The 22,216-nt window shown below is 42.3% G+C and overlaps 1 protein-coding gene and 1 pseudogene across 2 annotated transcripts; both read right to left on the bottom strand.

Moving 5' to 3' along the window:
* Positions 1–47: 47 nt before the first annotated feature.
* PLEKHB2 (pleckstrin homology domain containing B2) lies at positions 48–17,055 on the bottom strand. The gene is made up of 8 exons (XM_035133463.3): positions 16,975–17,055; positions 14,677–14,722; positions 13,435–13,587; positions 10,541–10,643; positions 8,946–8,985; positions 5,826–5,915; positions 5,334–5,442; positions 48–2,200 (listed from the first exon to the last, which is right to left on the bottom strand). The coding sequence occupies exons 2-8, from the start codon at positions 14,711–14,713 to the stop codon at positions 2,064–2,066; spliced, it is 669 nt and encodes a 222-aa protein (XP_034989354.3). The 5' UTR covers positions 14,714–14,722; positions 16,975–17,055; the 3' UTR covers positions 48–2,063.
* LOC148685688 (fatty acid-binding protein, adipocyte pseudogene) lies at positions 6,315–7,045 on the bottom strand (annotated as a pseudogene). Its single transcript, XR_015950254.1, has one exon. The product of XR_015950254.1 is annotated as a fatty acid-binding protein, adipocyte pseudogene (transcript).
* Positions 17,056–22,216: the final 5,161 nt, after the last annotated feature.

Genomic DNA, 22,216 nt, shown 5'->3' with positions numbered 1-22,216 from the left:
TGACATCTTATCAAGGAATGCCGGGTGTATTAAATTTTTGACTTGCCAAAAGTTCAAAGACTACATTTATTTTCTTCTCTCCTCACAAAGTAACAAATACAAAGAAAGGAGTTTTCTGGAAGTTCTACAGTTCTGTACAGTACACATAATAGCACAGAAGAGATAAATTACACTAGATAAATTACAAAATCAGAGCAGAAGCTAGTGCTGCTTTAGTGTATTATCGGTTTCTTAGTAACTTACAAGGTTTCCAACATACTTGCATGGGTATTAAATAAGAGACTGCAGACCTATTAAATAAAGCATCTTCAGTTCACACATTCTTCAGTTCACAGTACTGTCTTTTGAAATGTCCTAGACTGCTGACAGGGTTTTTTAAAAGCCACGCTTTCAAATCCAACAACTGCTGGATGCAATGAGGTTCCCCCTGTTGCATTTCAACAGCAGTTGCATAGACACACCCAAGGCAAACACTGGCATACAAGGTGCACAAGACCAATATTAAGACTTCCAGTACCACTACCTTGCCTTTGCCTCACTCACCATTCAGTTATCCCATTTAAATAGGAATGGAGTGCATTCGGCTAGGGTTTGTCATTATGGCAGGCGGCACAACCCAAGTCCCCTTTGCCTGCTGCTGTTCAAAGCTTGCAGGTTCACCAAAGAACACAGCGCAGCCTAGAGACACTTGGAAGAGTCTTGTGTAGATCTCCGATTTTAACAGGATGCACAAGCAAAGGATGGATAAAAATAGGTGTGCCTTTCTTTTTATTAACCTACACCGCTGAAAATAATTTCTGGGTGCTCATTTCTCTGTCCTCTCACAGAAGTATGGGTCTTAAGTCTTTAAAGCAGATAATTTAGCTGCAGAAGGAGAAGCACATACAAGACTGGAGCGTGCAACCAAAACAGAGGTATCTCTGTAGTGTGTCTGGAAAGTAGAAGCCCTTGTTAAAAATTGTTTGTAGTTGCAGGTAAGAGAGCATAATTACTTTGTATAAATCTCAATACAGATTCAAAAGGTTCCCAGATACCTAAACCATTAAGTTACACTTTGAACACATTTATCCCCAGTATGACCACAACACCTCCTATTACCTATTAATTAAGTACTGGGTAGGGTTTTCACACCCAGGCTGAACTATCCTTGCCAACTCTCCTTCTACCTGCCTTAGCAAATGTTCCGGAGGCCTTCTGTCCATATGTTAAACTTTCTTTCCAGCCACTGTTACCCTAAGGAACTGTTACTAGGATCTAAACGAGGTTGCTGTTTCTAGGACACTGCAGTGGTTTGCATGGTAATCCAAACTCCTTTCTAAAAGAAATGTCAGGTTTTTGTATTGCTTAGATGAGGGAGAGGGAATCTGAGCTCTCCATATTTTGTTGAACTCCCAACTCTTGCCAGCATAGCCACTGATCAAGGATGATGGGAGTTGTAGTCCAACAGCATCTCAAGAGCCAAAGGTTCCCCGTCCCTGGTTTAGCTTTGGGAAGGACTTGTACAGTAAGTGTGCAATCCTTGTCAAGCTACTGAAATGCCAGAGATCTCCCTTGAATACAAGAAAACATTCAATGGACCCCATGGCGTAGCTACTGAATCATCATCTTTGTCTTCTAGGAGTGCTAAGAAAAACATCGGATTCAAAATCCCCTGGGTTCAGAAATACCCACTTTTGTGCTCCCTTGCCTTCCAGTTAGCATTCTGAGGCAGTAGCTGAAGTAATTTTAACAAGATGGTTAATATTTGACTGTAAAAATGAGTCAACTGTGGCCATTTAGCCATCATTAGTAACACTTCACTGATATTACTGCTACTTACTTATCAATGCATAGAATCACAAACTCATCTGACCACGAGCCATTATGCTAACCGCTTTTCAACTAAAGGGCACCTTTGGGACAGTTGGGAATTTTTGTTAACTACGATCTGCCTGCCACCAGCAAAAAGTACTACTAGAACCTATTGAAAAGAATTTTAGATTAAACTGAAGTACTTTGCAAATACATATTATTGCACACAGAAGACTTCAGGTCTCCCTTCGCTTTGTGGCTCCAGAGGGAGCCTAGAACACCCAGAACAACGAGCCCAGGGCCATTCCTGTTGCTGCTCCAGCAAGCATGCCAAGTGCCAGGTCCCCATCATTATCCCGGTAGCGCTCCCGAATGATGACATGATTCGCAGGAGGGTGGCCATAAGGACCTGGAAAGAAGAACACCGTGGGATTTAAATAGAAATAAAACTTGAAACTTCTTGTTCCCTTTCATTGATCTCCTTAAAACTGGGAAACCAACACATTCTGGACTCCATAAAAAAGGGGAAAGGAAAGCCTTGCCGTTAATGTGGGCTAGATAGCTGGGTCTTTAAAAGTAAATGATTTCCAATGCCAGGGAACCTGAACGAACACACGGAGGAGGTAACGTGAAGGAAGACCGATAAAAGCTGTGGGTGATGTCTACGTCGTACTCAAGTAACTCAATCCACTGATTTTTACTGAGTCTACTCTGAGTATGAATAACACTGTATTTCACCCAGTGGCTACATTCAGCTATCATGTTCCCCAATGAGTCGGCTGAGGCGGTGTCAAACTTTGGCCTCACTCCCCCTCTTGTGCACACATGCACGCACACACACAAATATGGCTCATTGCTGATCCTCTATAATGTGGATTGGGCAGGGCAGTCCAACATGTGACCCAAGGACTGCCTGTAGCCCTCAAGACCTTTTCGGACGGCCCTTGACAACATTTGACACTCCCACACCGCAGCCCTTGCACTGCCTTCCCAAAACTGGGTAACGGAGGCACTAGGCTTTGGAAAGGAGGCGTGAGGGCTTTGGCAGAGTCCCAGAGTCCTCCAGCCTCCTTCCCAAAGCCTAGTTAGCACTTTCCCAGCTTTGGGTAAGAGGTAGGAGGCCTCTAGGACCCGCCAGAGCCTTGCGCCTCCTTCCCAGAGCCTGGCACCTTGTTTAGCTGGCTTTGAGAAGGCAACGCATTGGCTGAGGCGGTGTCAAACTTTGGCCTCACTCCCCCTCTTGCGGCCCACTTCGTATGAAAAGTTGGGCCACCGTGGTTTCAAGGATCACATCTCAACGCTGTTATTGTGAGGGCACAAACCACTCATGCGAAAGAACAGTCAAACCATAAGAACACATTCAAACACAATATAATCCATAAAGCAACTGCAGCCGTCATATCACAGAAGTATATGATACAGGATAATTAGTCAAACGTTTTTTGTCTTATACTATAGTTTCCCAGTAGCACAGGCTGACCTAATAAGGGGTTGAGAACTCACGCACGGGTTTCTTTGCACATCAGCAGTGGCAGTGTAAGAATACTCCAACCTTTAACGTAGGGATGGGGAATCTGTGGCCCTCGAGATGTTGCTGGACTACAGTACCCATCGCCCTGACTACTGGCCATGTTGACTGAGACTGATGGGAGTTGAAGTCCCAAAAGCATCTAGAGAGCCACAAGTTCCCCAGCACAGATTTAATCCCAATCTGGCACTGAAACTCCCTCAGTAACCTGAGCATGGGCATATTTTATGACTGTAACTGACTTAAGCAATTAAAGATGGCATATTCCTGATACAAGCAACCAGCAATGGAAGCCAAACATACTTAGCAGTGCAAACCTTTACATGTTTACTCCCACTAAAATCAGCGGGATTCAGCCCTAGGTTAAGTGATCATAGGGCTGCAGTCAAAATGTTGCAGTTATTATTATTATCAATTTCATTCCCTTCCTATGCAGCATCTCACAATATAATAAAACATATATAAAATAACTGCATATATAATGACAATTTCAAATCCAGTATCGTTATGGACTGGGATATAGTTCTTGTAGTCTAGGTTACCCTCTCATATCATGCTAATGTACTAAAGGTACTAGTAATGTAAGGTAAAGGGACCCCTGACCATTAGGTCCAGTCGCGAACGACTCTGGGGTTGCGGCACTCATCTTGCGTTATTGGCCAAGGGAGCCGGCGTACAGCTTCCAGGTCATGTGGCCAGCATGACAAAGCCGCTTCTGGCGAACCAGAGCAGCGCATGGAAACGCTGTTTACCTTCCTGCTGTAGCGGTACCTATTTATTTACTTGCACTTTGACGTGCTTTCGAACTGCTAGGTTGGCAGGAGCTGGGACCAAGCAGCGGGAGCTCACCCCGTGGCAGGGATTCGAACCACCGACCTTCTCATCAGCAAGCCCTAGGCTCTGTGGTTTAACCCACAGCGTGTACACATCAAAAATTTGGGAGAGAAAATACAATCAGAAGATGAGAATTATACCACTATCTCTTATGTTACATCCTCATTTAAAAACTTTTTCTACTTGACCAATATTATGATTTTAGGTCTGAGGTAGGGAGGGAAGTTAGAAGTACCGTATTTTTCCATATATGGGACAATGATTTTTGCTTATTTTGTTTTAGTCCAAAATAGGGAGTCGTCTTATACATGGAAAAAGATGGTCTGGCGCTTCAGCTGCTCATTCCGCTTCTGCTTGGCACCCGCCATCTTCATACCCTGCTTCACTCTGGTTCCTTCTCCTGCTCTCTATCACTAGCTATCACTCTCTCGTCCTGCCTTGCCTGCCTGCCTGCCTCCCTCAGTGGCGGCAAATTTGGACAAATTCCCTCAAAAAAAAAAGCTCAACAAATTTGGGCGACCTCGGGTGTTTGAAATATCGATTCCTTTTTGCCCAGAGATAAAAAGAGGATGGAGTTCCAGCCAAGGAAAAGTGGCTGATTCAATTGATGGATTATGCCAAAATGGCAAAATTAACGGGTGTGTTAAGAAACCAAGAAGAGGGGGGGGGGAATTATTAAGGAATGGGGAATATTTGAAAAACCATGGTATGCAACTAAGTGCATTGGTAGGGTTAACTTAAATCAAGCAGTTAAAAGTACTATTAAGATTAATTGTAGAATAATTTAAAAATGGAGTAAAGTAGAAAATGCAGTGTTAAAAATTTAAATAAGAGAAGACACAACAAAAGGGGGGAAGGGAAGTTTGTATTGGAAGAACAGTACTATAAAATCTGTATTTGTAAATTCTTGAATACCGATTTCTTAATTTAGGGTTCAAAAACAAAGGGGTCATCTTATACATGGGGGAGTCTTATAAATGGAAAAATAGAGCAAATGCATTATTTATACTGCAGAAATGGTACTTTTAGGGTATTTATTTATTCATTTATTGTTGAGTAATAAAATACCTTACTACCAAGGCGGAGGGGGTTGTGTGGGGGAAATACTGAATGTAAAACCAAACTGCAGAGTTCTGAATGTACTAAGCCAAGTCATAGAATAATAAATATTACCATTTACCTTGGTTTGGATATTGATAAGGGATTGCATACGTCTGTCCATTAGAAGTAAAGAAGACCTGAGCCCCGGGAGGTGGATATGCGCCATTGTACTGTGGGTAGCCATAAACCTGATTAAATTGAGAACAATTGTTAGCAGTGTGCTTTGGAACCAAACCTTCCTGAGTGTGGCATCCCATTCTCTTTAACTACAAGGCTTTTTGCTTGAAACCGAAGAGGACACCTATACAACACGCCATGCTGTGATGGGAGATGGGCAAGGTTTAAGACCTATTTTACAACTAGACACAGGGAACAGACTTCATTTGCTCAACAACTCAAGCAAACGGGTGCTGCCTGACATCACCAGCTCAGGTATGACACACCACCTGCTTCTTCAGGACAGGTGAAACCTGCCAGCTAAACTTTAAGCACAGGTCACCTGACAAAATGCCCAATTTTAAGCAACCTGCACTAACCAAACTCTCCTTACATCATGTTTTCCATAGCTTACCTCAGGTGATGGTGTTGCATAAGCCGTGTACGGAGGAGGAGACGAGGAAATTGTATTGTCGTCATACATCACTTCCGAACCAATATAGGCCTGGACATGTTAAGATAAAACACAGAAGCAAATTCTTCTGTTCAAATTCTTCAATTATAAGCACATCGCTGCAGATGGGAGCAGGATTGGATAAACGGAGCACTCAATAGGAAACCGAAATGAGGTTAGCATCTTTGGGAAATACTGAGTGTTGACTTATCGTACAAAATAGCATTAAAGGTAAAGGCACATCTGACCATTAGGTCCAGTCACGGACGACTCTGGGGTTGCGCACTCATCTCGCTCTATAGGCCAAGGGAGCTGGCGTTTGTCCGCAGACAGCTTCCTGGTCATGTGGCCAGCATGACTAAGCCGCTTCTGGCAAAACCAGAGCAGCGCACAGAAACGCCGTTTACCTTCCTGCCAGAGCGGTACCTACTTATCTACTTGCACTTTTTTTTCATTAAGCACTTTATTGAATAGTCACCATACTTTTAGGTTGAATACTGCATACAGGTTCTTTGGAACGGTTCTATCAATAACTTATCAGTTCCTTGGAGAAAGCAACTTCCTCGTGGGGCTCTGCATCCCAAACCAGCTAACTCTCCTGCTTCTGTGTCTCACTAACCACACAGGGGAAGGAGTCTATCTTCATGCTTTCTCATACACTCTGGTGCAGATAACGTTGTTCGTTTCACACTCCACAACCAGCTTTCCATCTTCTAATTTTCTTTTTATTGTGGTCTCTTTGCCATCCCATTTCTGCAACTGATTGCGCGACCCATTGTCTAATGTCAAAACACTCTTTACTTTCCTGTCATCTGCTGTGGTCTCATCAAACTGTTTCCCCAGTTTGAAGGAAATTTCGGTGTTCTTTAAACTGCTCTCCGTTTTGATGGTTTTGATGCATCTCCATTGCAACTGATGATCACATTGGGCTTGGCAACACCAGCCACCTTCCTGGTGGCGAAGCCCACACCAAGTTCTTTCATATAGTCATAAATTTTTTCAGTGGAAACCAGCTTCCAAGTCCCCAAAAATTGTTCACACATGGTGTAGGATTAAGTCTCCTGAGGAACTTCTTACAAGTTTAACTAAGCACCACATAGAGCACAGGATCTCATCTACTTGCACTTTGACGTGCTTTCGAACTGCTAGGTTGGCAGGAGCAGGGACTGGGCAATGGGAGCATACCAAAAATGACCAAGTTCTTGAAATTTCTCTGTGTTCTCTTTCCCTGCTCTCCAGCAGATGGCTTTGCTTCTAGCACACGCAAGGATTAATTTTTTTGTTGTTGTTCACCCTATGCATATGCGGCAGAAGAACAATGATGCCACTTATGTTCCGCAGAAGACAGCAGCAACCCTGACACAGATGGCTTTGCGGATGATCACCAACAGCCACATTGTGGGTTTTTTTCAAGCTGCAAAGAGCACTGTTGAGTTGGCTTGACTTGCTCTCCTACCTTTTTAAGGATCAAGGGAGGGAGCTGGGATAGGTCTTCAGAAGGGGCGAGAAAGCACCAAAGGACAACACTACTTGGACTACAGGGCCAGAAATGCATAGCAAATTTCCACCAGCCCTGCTGGATTCTTTTCTGATTCCAGAAAAGAGCAGGATGTCAAGGGTGTGTGCCTGTGTATTAAGCAGGATCAGATGCTGCGGGTTGTCTGCTCCCCTGGGAAGGCTACTTGCTCCAGGCATGCTAGGCGAGTGGCAAAGGGTACCTTTGAAGCGTTATGCATCATGTTGTGTGCAATATTTGACTTTTGTTCATTTCTAAAATAACTATCTTCCTAAAGATTCCTTCACTGGCATCTGAAGGCAGGCCTGTTTAGGGAAGCTTTTAATGTTTAATAGATTATTGCATTTTAATGTTCTGTTCTGTTGGAAGCCACCCAGAGTGGCTGGGGAAACTCAGCCACATGGGAGAGGTATAATAATAATAATAATAATAATAATAATAATAATAAATTTTTATTTATACCCCGCCCTCCCCAGTCAAAAACCGGGCTCAGGGCGGCTCACACCAACAAAACCACAATAAAACATAAAAACAATTGATTAAAATACAGTATTAAAATTTAAAATGCAGCCTCATTTCAAGTAGTCCATAAATCCAGGCCATGAGGGAGGAAAACACAGGGGTCAGGCTAAGTCCAACCCAAAGGCCAGGCGGAACAGCTCTGTCTTGCAGGCCCTGCGGAAAGATGACAAATCCCGCAGGGCCCTAGTCTCCTGGGAAAGAGCGTTCCACCAAGTTGGGGCCAATACTGAAAAGGCCCTGGCTCTAGTAGAGGCCAATCTAGCCACCTTATGGCTCGGGATCTCCAGAGTATTGTTGTTTGTGGACCTTAAGGTCCTCCGCGGGGCATACCAGGAGATTATTATTATTACAGTGGAACCTCGGTTTATGAACACCTCGGTTTATGAATTTTCAGTTTATGAACACCACGGACCCATCTGGAACGGATTAATTCATTTTCCATTACTTTCAATGGGAAAGTTCGCTTCAGTTTATGAACGCTCCAGTTTATGAACAGACTTCCGGAACCAATTACACCCATGCTTCAGTTTATGAACGCTGCAGTTTAAGTACTCCGCGGACCCGTCTGGAACGGATCAATCCACTTTCCATTACTTTCAATGGGAAAGTTCGCTTCAGTTTATGAATGCTTCAGTTTAAGTACTCCGCGGACTGTCTGGAACAGATTAATCCACTTTCCATTACTTTCAATGGGAAAGTTTGCTTCAGTTTATGAACAGACTTCCGGAACCAATTGTGTTCATAAACCGAGGTACCACTGTATTAAGAAATGGATAATACAAGTTGGGCCTGTGACGATGATAGAAATAGGGCCAGATGACCACTGTGAGAGGGCCTTTGGTCTGATGCAGTAGAGCTCTTCTTAAGCTTCCTAGGCGCTTCCTACGCTTACTCCTTCCATCAGAACAAGGGCCAAGGTGTGGGCCAAGGTACTAGCCACACAGAAAAGGTACTCAAAAAAGAAATCTAAATGAAAGGCTATTTCTCTCAATGCTACTATTGCAAACACACACACACACACACACACACAAAACCCTACTTACCCCGTTTGTTCTGGCATCCTGGAGAGCAATTTTCCAAGCTCTGTAGAAAATGTGAAGCAAAGTGTAAAATAACAAAAAAAACAAAAGCACAATGGTAGAAGAATCACTAATATAGATTGCATATCCATGTTAACAATTTTAGAATAAAAAAATGTCACAACTGTTCGTGATGAAACCACATGGGAGGAGCATGATTAGAAGACTTGGCGCATTTTTATTTTACACACACAAAAAAATAGCTATGGTTGGGAGTACAGTTGCAAAGGGAGAGAGTCTAACTAATGCTTTGGATTTGGGTCACAGTGTCTCATCCCTCTCTCAATCCAAACTGGCTACTGAAGTGGAAAAATAGCTGAGTTCAATGTCCTGAATCCGTGTCTTCCCCTCAAGGATTAACAGCAAGCCTGGGGTACAGTTTAAGCCAGGGAGAAGAGGGTTAAATCCTTTCTGCCCCCTATCTTGTAGTCCCAATCCATATCTGGCCCACAACAGCTGCTTTTTGGTGAGGTAAAAATATACCAGGCATTCCAATCACGGAACTCTATGGCCTGGTTTACACATAATGCTGAACTGTAGTTTAAATAAACAGTAGTTAATAAACCATGGTTTAGCATGATGTGCAAACCCAGGCAAGCGCCTTAATTGCGGTTCATGAACTATAACTTATTAGTGAAAATGGTCTAGTTTGCACAAGATGGTAAGTCAAACTTGTGCCTTACAAGGACTGTGCAAATGTGCTAACTCCCAGAGAGGAGCTGGTAGCCACTTTGCTCCTCCTTGGTCCTTTTAGATCAGCACGGCATGGATGCTAAGCCAAAACTTGGCTCGGTGTGTCATCCAAACCCAGGCTCATGGTTAAACTCTCTCCAATCTAGCCACAAGACGTAGCCAGAAAGCAACCTTGGCTATAAACTATGGTTAAGGAGGAGGCAGCTTCAAACACAAGCCTGGGCTCAGGCAACATGCTAAGCCGAAGGACCAGGAAGTGTCTGCAATCTCCCCCAGGGCCCATAAGTTTGCGCTAAGTGATGGTTTGGCTTAGTACTTACATGCAAATGCAGCAAAATAAATCAGGGTTTGCTGTTACATGCGAATGCAGACCATGTGTAGTCTGATGCTCAATCTGACGAGTCGCTAGCCTAGAAAATAATCTGACTAACAACAACTGTTCCCTTTATCAGTATGCAAGAATAAAATATCCCCAAAGATATTTCAGAGGCTATTAATTTCAGAGGCTATTAATTTCAGAGGCTATTAATAAGTGGAGGGAAATTGAACCATCTGTTAATAGGTGATAATCTGGAGAGGGAAAAGCAAAGATGCTCAGCTAAAGTCCCGGTGTGAAGCTGTCATTACACTCCCCCAGTTTCAAAAGTGATGGGGAAAGTTAGTTATCTCACCATGATAATTAGCTCAAACATCAGCTTTGGGAAGTGAGCTAAGACGTGAGTCTGCTTCTTGCAGCTGGGAGAGTTGCAACTGTTTTGCATAGCGACTCATTCAAGAACATATAGCACACTGGCACCCATTATGCACACATGCCACTCTTTTAAAAGGGAAGTTCTTTTATTTTCAAGCAAGCAGAAGAAACTCACAAGCAGTCATCAGCACTTTCTGCACAGAGGTTGAGCACTTTCCCATCACGACAAATGATCTGCAGCAAGCAATCCCTAGGCTTCCCCTCTGGAGGCTGGAAACCTGCCCAAGAGAAAGACAAAGTAAAAGAATGGCACCTTTAGCTCCGCGTGGCACAAAGCTAAATGCTTAATTCACTTTTAAACTTAGATCCTCTGAAGAGGCTTGCGGAGGCCCGTATGATGGGAAGCCTGATTCAGCAACTAAAGCAGAATCCTAAGCTTGACAAACGGAAGAGACGGATCCAAACTCCGCTTGATTTAAGGTATGTCACAAAGCCTTTGCTGCAAAAAGAAACACCTAGAGGTGCAAAGCTGTGCTGCAAGTTCCCAGGTCTTCGAGATGGCCTTAGGAAGTGGCAAAGGGAGGTTTGCCTAAACTTCATTCCCATTAGAGCTGGGAAATGAGAAGTGCTTGCAGAGGGGCACTAATGACAGCTGCTGTGTCAGTACTGTATAGAGCAGGCATCCCCAAACTGCAGCCCTCCAGATGATCCCTAGCTAACAGGACCAGTGGTCAGGGATGATGGGAATTGTAGTCCAAAACATCTGGAGTTTGGGGATGCCTGGTATAGAGAGCTACAGCAATTGCTGTAGACTGCTTATAATTTCTGGCCTTGCTTGATTACAAAAGCAGGAGAAAAGGAATGTACACGTGCCATGCAAGGTCCCAGCTGGTGTAACTACTCAAGGGACTGATGCCACAAAGTACCCCCAAGGATGCCTTACCTTCTATACCCTGCCCAGGCATGGCGATCCTAGGAAAAGATACTCCCAGAAGTGCCAAAAGCTCTTGAGATTGGTCTTATGTCTACTATGACCAGGGCTTTTAGTGTGGCTGCAGATGCGCTTTGGAATGTACTTCCAATGAACACCAGGCAAGCACCTACAATACTGGCATCCAAGTGTCTGCTTAAATTTTTCCTTTTTAGCCAGGCTTTCCCTGAAGTGGTCCAGTGATGTTGACGTACTAATCAGATCTACTGATTCAATCAATCAATAAGCTTTATTTGCATAGCTGACAGCCATGGCAACAGAATACACACAATATACAATTAAAAACAACATGGATAAAAGGATCAGTCATATGACTATGATTATCGTTTAAAAGATAGCCCTTAGTCTCATTGCACCCTCGATGAATCTGGCAACTTGTGTTGTTCTCAGGTCATTTTGATCTGATAGAAGAAAATTTATGATGCATTCTATTTAAATTTGATCAATGTGATTTTATCATTGCTTTCATGTTCTTCAGTTCACTGTCATAATATTTTGTAATGTTGGTGACATCATTCTTTTTTTTTCAAATAACTAGAATAAAATAAAATAGGCAGCTTTGCAAATAAGCTCCCTTCTCCTCTACAAAAGACAATCCAAGAATATGCCAGTTATGTCCTGAGAAGAGGCTATGGGGATCCTCAGCATTTATGTTAAACCAAGTAGAATAAGTTGTAATTCACTGCATGTATGGGTACACTGGAAATGTGCATAGTGCCACATTGATACCATCACTGGTCATAGTTTAGCACAGGCATAGGCAAACCCGACCCTCCAAATCTTTTGAGACTACAATTCCCATCACTCCTGACCACTGGTCCTGTTAGCTAGGGATCATGGGAATTGTAATCCCAAAACATCTGGAGGGACGAGTTTGCCTATGCCTGGTTCAGCACTGTGAGAAATGGCTTTGTGAATTTAGAACCAAGTCTACATATAGTGGTAAGTCCTTCATATTTGTATGACAGGTGGCACCGAGCAGGTGTATAATAATAATAATAATAATAATAATAATAATAATAATAATAATAATTTATTATTTATACCCCGCCCATCTGGCCGGGTCTCCCCAGCCACTCTGGGCGGCTTCCAACAAAAGAATAAAATACAATAATCTATTAAACATTAAAAGCCTCCCTGAACAGGGCTGCCTTCAGATGTCTTCTAAAAGTCTGGTAGTTGTTTTCCTTTTTGACATCTGTTGGAAGGGCGTTCCACAGGGTAGGCGCCACCACCGAGAAGGCCCTCTGCCCAGTTCCCTGCAACTTGGCTTCTCGCAACGAGGGAACCGCCAGAAGGCCCTCGGTGCTGGACTTCAGTGTCCGGGCAGAACGATGGGGGTGGAGACGCTCCTTCAGGTATACTGGATCGAGGCCATTAAGGGCTTTAAAGGTCAGCACCAACACTTTGAATTGTGCTCGGAAACGTACTGGGAGCCAATGTAGATCTTTCAAGACCGGTGTTATGTGGTCTCGGCGGCTGCTCCCGGTCACCAGTCTAGCTGCCGCATTCTGGATTAGTTGTAGTTTCTGAGTCACCTTCAAAGCTAGCCCCATGTAGAGCGCATTGCAGTAGTCCAAGTGGGAGATAACTAGAGCATGCACCACTCTGGCTAGACAGGCTGCAGGCAGGTAGGGTCTCAGCCTGCGTACCAGATGGAGCTGATAGACAGCTGCCCTGGACACAGAATTGACCTGCGCCTCCATGGACAGCTGTGAGTCCAAAGTGACTCCCAGGCTGCACACCTGGTCTTTCAGGGGCACAGTTACCCCATTCAGAACCAGGGAATCCTCCACACCTGCCCGCCTCCTGTCCACCACGAACAGTACTTCTGTCTTGTCAGGATTCAATCTCAATCTGTTAGCCGCCATCCATCCTCCAACCACCTCCAGGCACTCACACAGGACCTTCACTGCCTTCACTGGTTCTGATTTGAAAGAGAGGTAGAGCTGGGTATCATCCGCATACTGATGAACACCCAGCCCAAACCCCCTGATGATCTCTCCCAGCGGCTGCATGTGGATGTTAAAAAGCATGTGTTCAGAGGGTGGGAAAGTTCAAATAAAAAGAATTCACACCTCGGCATTCATTTCCCACTCTGATGTTGATGCAGTCAACTTTCATGTGAATTCGATCCTCCAGTTCCTGCCGATGTTGGTCATCGTAAAATAACAAATGGCCATGAGCCCACAGATCAAACCAGTTCTTCTTCCAACGCCTTAATATAGTACCTGAAAGGAACAGGGATCAATTGTTTTTTTGAGAGGTCTAACTAAACAGTATCAAATTCCACACTGATTAGGTTGCTAGGTACAGGTTGTTTTGCTTTCAGTGATCATGCTTGAAATGCTCTTAAACCACCAGTTCTCTGAATCTATAACAGAAGTAGCAAAGGCAATTAATGTCAAGAAAAAAGCTCCTACTTCTACTTCATAGCAACTATTTAATTTATTCTGACAAACCTTTAGCCAGACATCAGGCAACCAAAGAACCAAGCAGACATCTTTGTATTCGTTTTGTGGCCAGCAATACTGCCTTAAAGGAATTTTGCATAAAACATTATTTGTTTTATGTCACCAGAGCATGAAATTCACACACATATATACATAAACTCCAAATATAATTTGCATTTTTGCCATGTTTTTCTGGAATAGACATGCTGAGCCAAGCCATGATCAGTATGAATGAACAAGCAAAAACTGAAGAAGCTTCACTCCTCCCCAGGTGCTGCTTCTGTTTTGCTAGCCAGAACTAAGCCATGATTTTGCTTAACATTGCATCCAAACCTGGGCTCATGGTTTGTATCGCTGAATACAAACCATGAACTTTAGTCAAGGTTGTCATTTTTGCTCCAAGCATCAACATGCTTGCTTGTCCTGAGCCATTGCTTGCCTTAGCGTTGCTCGCAAACAGAGTCCTACTTTAATTCCAAACTACACAGAATGAAGGAGACCTAGAATTGGATTTCTGGTGTTTTGTTTTAATTCAACACAGCTAATTTAATCCAAGCAGAAGCGAGGTAGGGAGAGGGTTCCTGATTCCGAGTGTCATTCTCCCCCATTTGTGTTTTGCGGAGAGGGGGGCTGCACATAGTCAGTTTCCCGGGGAAGGAAGAATCTTGATTGGCATATCAGCACAGGAGGAAAAACTCTCTCTCACTGCTCATGCTCAGGTCAAATTGTCAGCCTCAGTGGCTGCACACCACAGAAAATTTGACAAGATCCAGTCATGGATTTTCTACATAATGTGTTGCTTGGCACCGAAACAAGTCAGGGGGAGTGGGGGGGGGGAGAGAGAAGCTGACAGAATCCATTACTCACTTTGCCGGAGCAGCCATCCACTTTTCACCAGCGCCATCTCCAGACGCTAGGGAGAAAAGAAAGGCATCAGTATAGTGATGATACAGAAAGACGTTCTCTGTCTCTCTTTTTCTCCAAATGAGAGACAGGCTTCCTTACAAGGCAGAGGGTAGGGTATGTCTGTGTCTCTTGTGTTTAAAGTATATGAGAGGGGGCCGTCTCCAGACATACTGTACCGGGGTACGGAACCTGGTGCTTCCCATATGTCATGGACTGCTATCAGTATGGCCAATGTTCAGGGGTGACGGAAGTTGTAGTTAAAACATCTGGAGGGCACCATGTTAGCTACCCCTCTTGTAACAGCGATGTCTTGTTTAATTGGAGCTGCAGGTTGATCCTATCCAGGTTTACTCCAAAAGAAATCCCACTGAGTTCAACAGTACTAATGAAGCATGCCTGGGATTGCAGGTTCAATTGGAGGGAAAACTACTCTGTGGCCCAATATAGCTGATAAGATACCAAAAAGCAATTCAATTACAGACTTGCAGTGAGAGGGACTTGCAGTGAGAGACCAAATGCACCTTTATTTACAGAGAAACGATTAAGAAAAAAATTCTTAAATCTTCCTATGAAGTTTAGAAGAATCTTCCCAGGAAGTAAATCCCACGGGGCTTGCATCCACATTAACACATTTTTAAAAATTGTCCTAGGAATCGAAGTTCAGCTGCTGTGTTTACTATGTACATGAAAAGCTCTCTCTCTCTCCTGTTATGTACTGCCTACCACATTTTCTCACAAATAATGAAAATAGCTGAAAATACAGTACTGGTTGTTGTTTTTTTGCCCACTGTACTAGGTTTAAAAAGCCACTAATTATGACATTGTTTTGTTTGGGCTTGAGCTTCTCCATAGGAGTGTATAGATTTCCACTATGCAGAGCTAGGCCATGGATCCATCTAGCTCAGTAATCTCTACAGGGTCTCTCTGGTGTTTCAGCCTGGCATGGAGATGCCAGAGATTTCTCCCATATAAGGTGTGGGCTCCACCACTTCTTACTGAGAGAGTCTCCAGCAAGATTGTTGGACCGGATCCTGCCACTGGAGGTTGCTTTCATCGGGAGATGCCAGGGACCAAGCCTGCAATCCTATACACACTTATCTGCGAGGGGCAGAGCAGTCCGTGCTGAGCAGAGGGCCCTGCCAGCTAAGCTGGCTTCCCGCTGACAAGTAGTGCAAGCAGCATTCCCGTGGCAGGGCACTCCCCCTTCCACCAGCCAAATGGCCAGGTGGGCGTGCTGTCATGAGGAAATGACGCCACACCAAATAAATAAATCACATCTTCACTGTTACTCTAAAGAGACAAAGCTATCAAAACAGCTCCCACCCTGCCATATTCTGTCCATATTTCAGCAGCACTTTCACAGGCCGCCCAATTAGCTGTGGTACAACCCAAGTTAGAAAAGAGAGCTCGACATCCCAAAAAGCAGTTTTAGAGCAAAAATGAAATCATCACCATTTAATTAAAAGCAGCAGTTGGACGATGAAACCATCTATGGAGATGATGCTTTTGTTTTCTATCAGCCCCCCTGCCTTGAAAAGCTGTCAGTGCCCCCCCCCCGTACGTTTATTTAACGTGTTCCCCACCAAAGAATCCTGGAAAGCATCGTTTACCCCCCCCCCGAACTACAATTCTCGGCACCCTTAAGCTATGGTTCCCGGGTTGTTGTTTTTTGATGAGGTGGGAGATGTGCTATTATACTAGGAAGTGCTTTATCGGCTTATTTTGCGCTCCTCGCGCACAAGGGTCTATCAGACGAGGATCCTGAATTGCATTCTGCTGTAAATTCCAGAATTAATCCACACTGCAGCTTGAAAGCACAATTGTGATAGGGCGAGTTTGAAAGGCGTTATCTTAAGAGCCCGCCACTCCACCCCAAAAAGGGCTTCGCTTAATGTCACTCAGAAGACAATCTCCGCCCTAACTGAGCCCCCTTCTCCTCTGACGCTAAGATGAAAAACGCAAGAAGAAAGCAGGAAGTAGAAGCACCTCAAGAAGCAACCGGAGCGCTCCGAGGAGGATAAAAGGCGAGGGAAGCGACCTAGACTGCGTGCACTTGTTGCAGTCCTGGGGATTACAAAACACGGTGGCCTGACCTCGTTGGATTTGACCCCTGCTCGCCCAGACAAGCTGAGCTGTAGCCGCCGGACCAGCTGCCCGCCCTCCGTCCCCGACCCATTGAAAGATCGACACACCGCGTGCCGCCGACGCCCTTCGCTTTTTCCCGGGCAGAGGGGAAAACGAGCCCCGGCCCAGCTTTACCTGTTACGGCTGGAAGCGACCGCGCGAGCCCGAACAATCCTCGCTTTCTTCTTATTCTTCCTTGTTGCTAAAAGGAGATCCAAGATCGCGCGCCCCGCCCCGCCCTTGTCTCCTCCCTTCCCGGGTCTCTGACGCCAGACGGGTCCTATGATCAACCGCGTCACTCAATGTCTACTGCTCATGCCCGCAAGGGTAGATGGGAGTTGTAGTTTCTCAGAGCGGAAGAAGATGGCAAGGCAAATGTTTCCATTTAAAAAAAAATCTGTATCATCAGCGTTCCCGCAGGTTTCCCTCGCCCTATTACGTCTGTATTTTAGATGGGTCAGTTCTTGAACAGTCCCTCCCCAGCATGCCAGAAAAACGGAACTGCAGTTATGTATATTTATATATACAAGGCAGTGGAAGACAGGAGTGCCTGGCGTGCTCCATGGGGTCACGAAGAGTCGGACACGACTAAACACATATTTATATACAAATGTCTAGATAAGGCGAAGCGTAAAGCGATAGAAATGTGGAATTGTGCGAGCTAGGCGGCACAATCCTATGGAAATGCGCTCGGAAGTAAAGCCTACTTCTTTTAATCGTGGGCTGTCCCCTGGTTTTTAGGGGTAGGGGTCGAGGAAATTTTAACCTTCCATATGTTGGTGGACTACAGCTCCCATCTTCTCCCACTACTGGCCATGCTGATGGTTGGAATTCAATAACATCTGTGTGGCCACAACTCTCCCCGTCCCCCATCCCCTGCACACCTGATTAAGGATTGCAGCCTTTGGCACATAGTATTAGTGCCAATCTTGGCAGCGCAGCGTCGTGCTTGTTGGAAGAAGGGATATCTAATACTGTATCTTCCAAGCAAGCAGGTATGCTGGAATTTTGGTGTCACCTCCTTATCTTCAAGCACTATCATAAAATTGCAATAGTTGCACCTACATGTAGTTGCTGAATAGACAGAACATGTTTCTCACTCCAGATGAGTTTTACACTTTTCAAACAATGTTCCAGAAGTACTACGTACTATTATAATCATGAAATACTGCTATTATAAAAAGTATTGTGACACCTTTTTTTTTTTTTTTTGAAAAGCTTTATTAGTTTCAAAAATGTACAAACAATTAAAACAGAAAATAATGTACATCAACAATATGTTGTCGTGTATTTGTTCTTTTCCCCTCCCCACCCCTCCCCCCTCCCCCCCCTCCCTGGCCCTCCTCCCTCATGACTTCCCAACCTGTACCGGGCTCCTCCCTGAAAAACCATATAAGATATTACACACTACCAATCATGTTACACAGAATTATCAATAACATATAAATATAAACCCTTTACAATTTACAGTTATGCTTATACCTATGATAGAACCCTTTAAAGGTCTGAGATCAGGTTTGGGTTCTCCACTTTATCTTTTATATAATTGGTAAATGGTTTCCATATTTTTATAATTGCCTCTGTGTCCGTTCCCTTGAGTTCTTCATATCTTATCGCTAGTCTACAATATTGTAATACCTTGATTTGCCAGTCCTCTCTGCTGGGAATTGCCGAGGTTTTCCAATTTTTTGCAATTAGAAGCCTAGCGGCTGCTACTGCATAACTTATTATGCACCTATCCTCAGATTTAACATCTTCCGGTAGCATTCCCAAGAGGAACATTTCCGGATTTTTCTTGATGGGATATTTCAGTATTTTTTTTAATTCTTTGTATAACATTTCCCAAAATCCCTTAATTATGTTGCAATTCCACCATATATGAATATATGAGCCAATTTCCTTTTTACACCTCCAGCATAGATTACTGACCCCCGGATAAATTTTTGATAGTTTTAATGGCGTCAGGTGCCATCTGTTTAGCATTTTTAAAATATTTTCTTTCAAATCATAATTTGGTGTAAAGTTTAAGTCGCGTTTCCAGAGATTTTCCCATTTTTGTATTGGGATTGGTTTTCCCAAGTCTTGGCCCCACTTTATCATGTAATCTTTAGTCATCTCCTTTTCTGTCTTCCATTGTAACATAATTTGGTACAAATTTTTAATATATTTATCTTGGTTGACCAATAGAATCTCTTCCAATTTTGATGTTTTAGGTTCGAATCCTATTTTTTTATCTAATTGTAATCTTTGATTTATTTGAAAATATTGTAACCATGAGGTCAAATAATTTTTTATTTCCGAATAATCTTTCAACTTCAATACTCCTTCTCTTTCTTCCAAAATTTCTTTATAAGTGGGCCAGGTATTTTCCATATTTGTTCTTCTGACTGCGACTATTTCTAATGGTGAGACCCACCAAGGGGTCTTAGGTTCGAAATATCTTTTGTACTTTTGCCATACTGAGAATAGGGATTTTCTAATTAAATTAAACATAAAGATATTCCTGTTACTTATCTTATCTTTCATTAAATAAAAATGCCATCCAAATGGTAGCCCTTGGCCTTCCAGGTCCAGGAGGTCCGGATTCTTAAGCTCTATCCATTCTTTAATCCAAGTGATGGCTGCAGCGTCGTGATAGGTTTCAAGATCTGGTAGGCCGAAGCCTCCCCTGTTTCTATGATCAATCATTATTGTATAGTTAACCCTCGGCCTTTTCCCATTCCAAATAAATCTTACCAAATCTTTTCTCCATTCTCTGAAAATTTTTTCTCTTCCTAAGATTGGGAGGTTTTGAAAAAGGAAGTTCATTTTTGGAATCACACACATTTTTATCAACGAAATTCGCCCCATAATTGATAATTTAAGTTTACTCCATATTTCAAAATTTTTCTTTATCTTTTTCCAAATTTCTTTATAATTTTCTTGCACCAGGTCTATCCCTTTGATCGTTGTATGAATGCCTAGATATTTTAACCGTTTATCAATTTTTAGGCCTGTTTTTTCACGGAGCTCCTGCATCTCTTTGTTTTCCAAATTTTTCACCAACATCTTGGTTTTCTCATAATTTATTTTCAAGCCTGCTAGTTTGCCATATTCTTTAATTTTTTCTAAAGCTGCGGGAATGCTTTGAATAGGGTCTTCTGTAGTTATTATAATGTCATCTGCGAAAGCCTTTACTTTAAACTTTTTTTTCCCAATTACTATTCCTCTAATATTTTCTTCCTCTCTTAAATTTTTTAATAAAATTTCCAATGTTAATATGAAGAGAATAGGCGACAGAGGGCAACCTTGTCTGGTGCCTCTCTCTATATTTATTTTTTTAGTTGATCTTCCGTTTATTAAGATAGTGGCTTCCTGCTTCTTATATATAGCTTTTATTGCACTTTCTAAATGTTCTCCCATTTTTAATTTTTCAATTGTTTTTATCATAAACCTCCAGGAGACTCTATCAAATGCCTTCTCCGCATCAATGGCCAGGAGGGCTGCACCTTTATCTCTCCTGTTCTCGAGGCATTCCAGGATATTCACTATACTTCTAATATTATCTTTAGCAAATCTTCCTTTTACAAAACCGGCCTGATCTTTCTGTATTAGGTCTTCCAATATAGTATTCAGTCTATTAGCGATGATTTTGGTAAAGATTTTATAATCACTATTTAATAGTGAGATTGGTCTATACTTGTCTGGCAAATCTGCCTCTGTTTTTGATTTTGGTATTAGTATAATTTGAGCTTCTCCCCAGGTTTTGGGGGTAATTCCTTTTGTCAATATATTATTCGTTAGGTCCTTGAATGGGACTAACAAAATTTCTTGGAAGGTTTTATAATATTCTATTGGGAAACCGTCCGGTCCCGGAGCTTTACCTTTTTTCATAGATTTTATTGACTCTCCTATTTCGAGGGGTGTTATTTCTCTATTCAAAGATCTTATTTTTTCCAATGGGATTTGCGGCAACTGATATTTTTTGAAGAATTCATCTATTTCTTGATCACTTATCTCTTCTTTTTTATATAATGTTTCAAAAAATTTCTGAAATATTTTCATGATCTCTTCTGATTTATCAAAAAATTTATCGCCTGATTTGATCCTATTTATTATTCTTTCATTTCTCCTTTTTTTTATTTGCCAGGTCAATAATTTATTCGGCTTGTTTGCCCATTCAAAATTCCTGTATTTCCATATTTGTAATTGTCTTTCTAACTCCTGATCAATTATTCTTTCAAATTCTGATCTTAAAATTTTCAATTCTAATTCTATCTGCTTATCAAATTTGGTATATAATATTTTTTCCTTTCTCTTAATTTCTTGCAAGAGATTTTCTTTTTTTAACCTCTCTGATTTCCTCAATATTGCGTTCTGCTGGATAAAATACCCTCGCATAAACGCCTTCCCCGCATCCCAAACTGTAGCTAAGTCCACCTCACCGTTATTATTCAATTCTAAGAATTCTTTAAATTTCTTATTTGCTTCTTTTATTATTTTTGGATCTTTTAACATAAATACGTTTAACCTCCAATTAACTTCTTTTTTTCCTTCTTTTAGGATCATGGTTACTGGGTTGTGATCTGATATAATTTTGGGATCGATTTCTGCCTTTTGTACTCTTAATGCTAATTCTTTAGATATCCATATCATATCGATTCTACTAGCTGTCTGATGGCGTGCTGATATATGGGTAAATTCTTTTTTTATGGGATTCTTATATCTCCAAGCGTCCAATAGGTTATAATTTCTTGTCAATTCCATAAATTTTTTTGGTAATTTTTTAACTCTTTTCCTATCTTTGTTCCCGTTCTTATCAAATTCTGGGTCGATAATCCCGTTCATATCTCCCATTATTATATATTTGCCATCAATCTGATTCATTAGCTGAGCTTCCAATTTTTCCAGGAAAGCTATCTTGCTCCCATTAGGGGCGTATAGGCCCACCCAAACCCATTTCTCGCCTTCGATTATTGTTTTCACTATCACTATTCTCCCTTCCTCATCTGCCCATAAAAATTCTGGATTCCATTTTTCTTTGATATAAAGCACCACCCCTCTTTTTTTTCTTTCATCTGCCGCGACGAATTCCTTCCCCAATTTCTCATTTTTTAATACCCTTACATGTTTTTTGTTTATATGTGTTTCTTGAATACATATTACATCAAAGTTTTGCTTTTTTAGTAGATGTCCCATCCTGTTCCGTTTCTTTTTATTATTCAAACCATTTAAATTCCATGATATAATTTTTAGATTCATATTTACTTTATTGAAATTTCCTGTAAAATTTATTTCTAAAAGGAAAAAGGAAAAGGAAAAGGGGAAAAGAAAAAAAACTAAACTAAAAAGAAAAAGAAAAGAAAGGGGGGGAAAGGAGGCGGAGAATCAATAAGAA

The sequence above is a fragment of the Zootoca vivipara genome, chromosome 5 (assembly GCF_965207765.1).
Source record: "Zootoca vivipara chromosome 5, rZooViv2.hap1.1, whole genome shotgun sequence".
Classification (NCBI taxonomy): domain Eukaryota; kingdom Metazoa; phylum Chordata; class Lepidosauria; order Squamata; family Lacertidae; genus Zootoca; species Zootoca vivipara.
The sequence above is the reverse complement of the archived record's forward strand: the minus strand, read 5'-3'. Positions and strand labels throughout refer to the sequence as shown.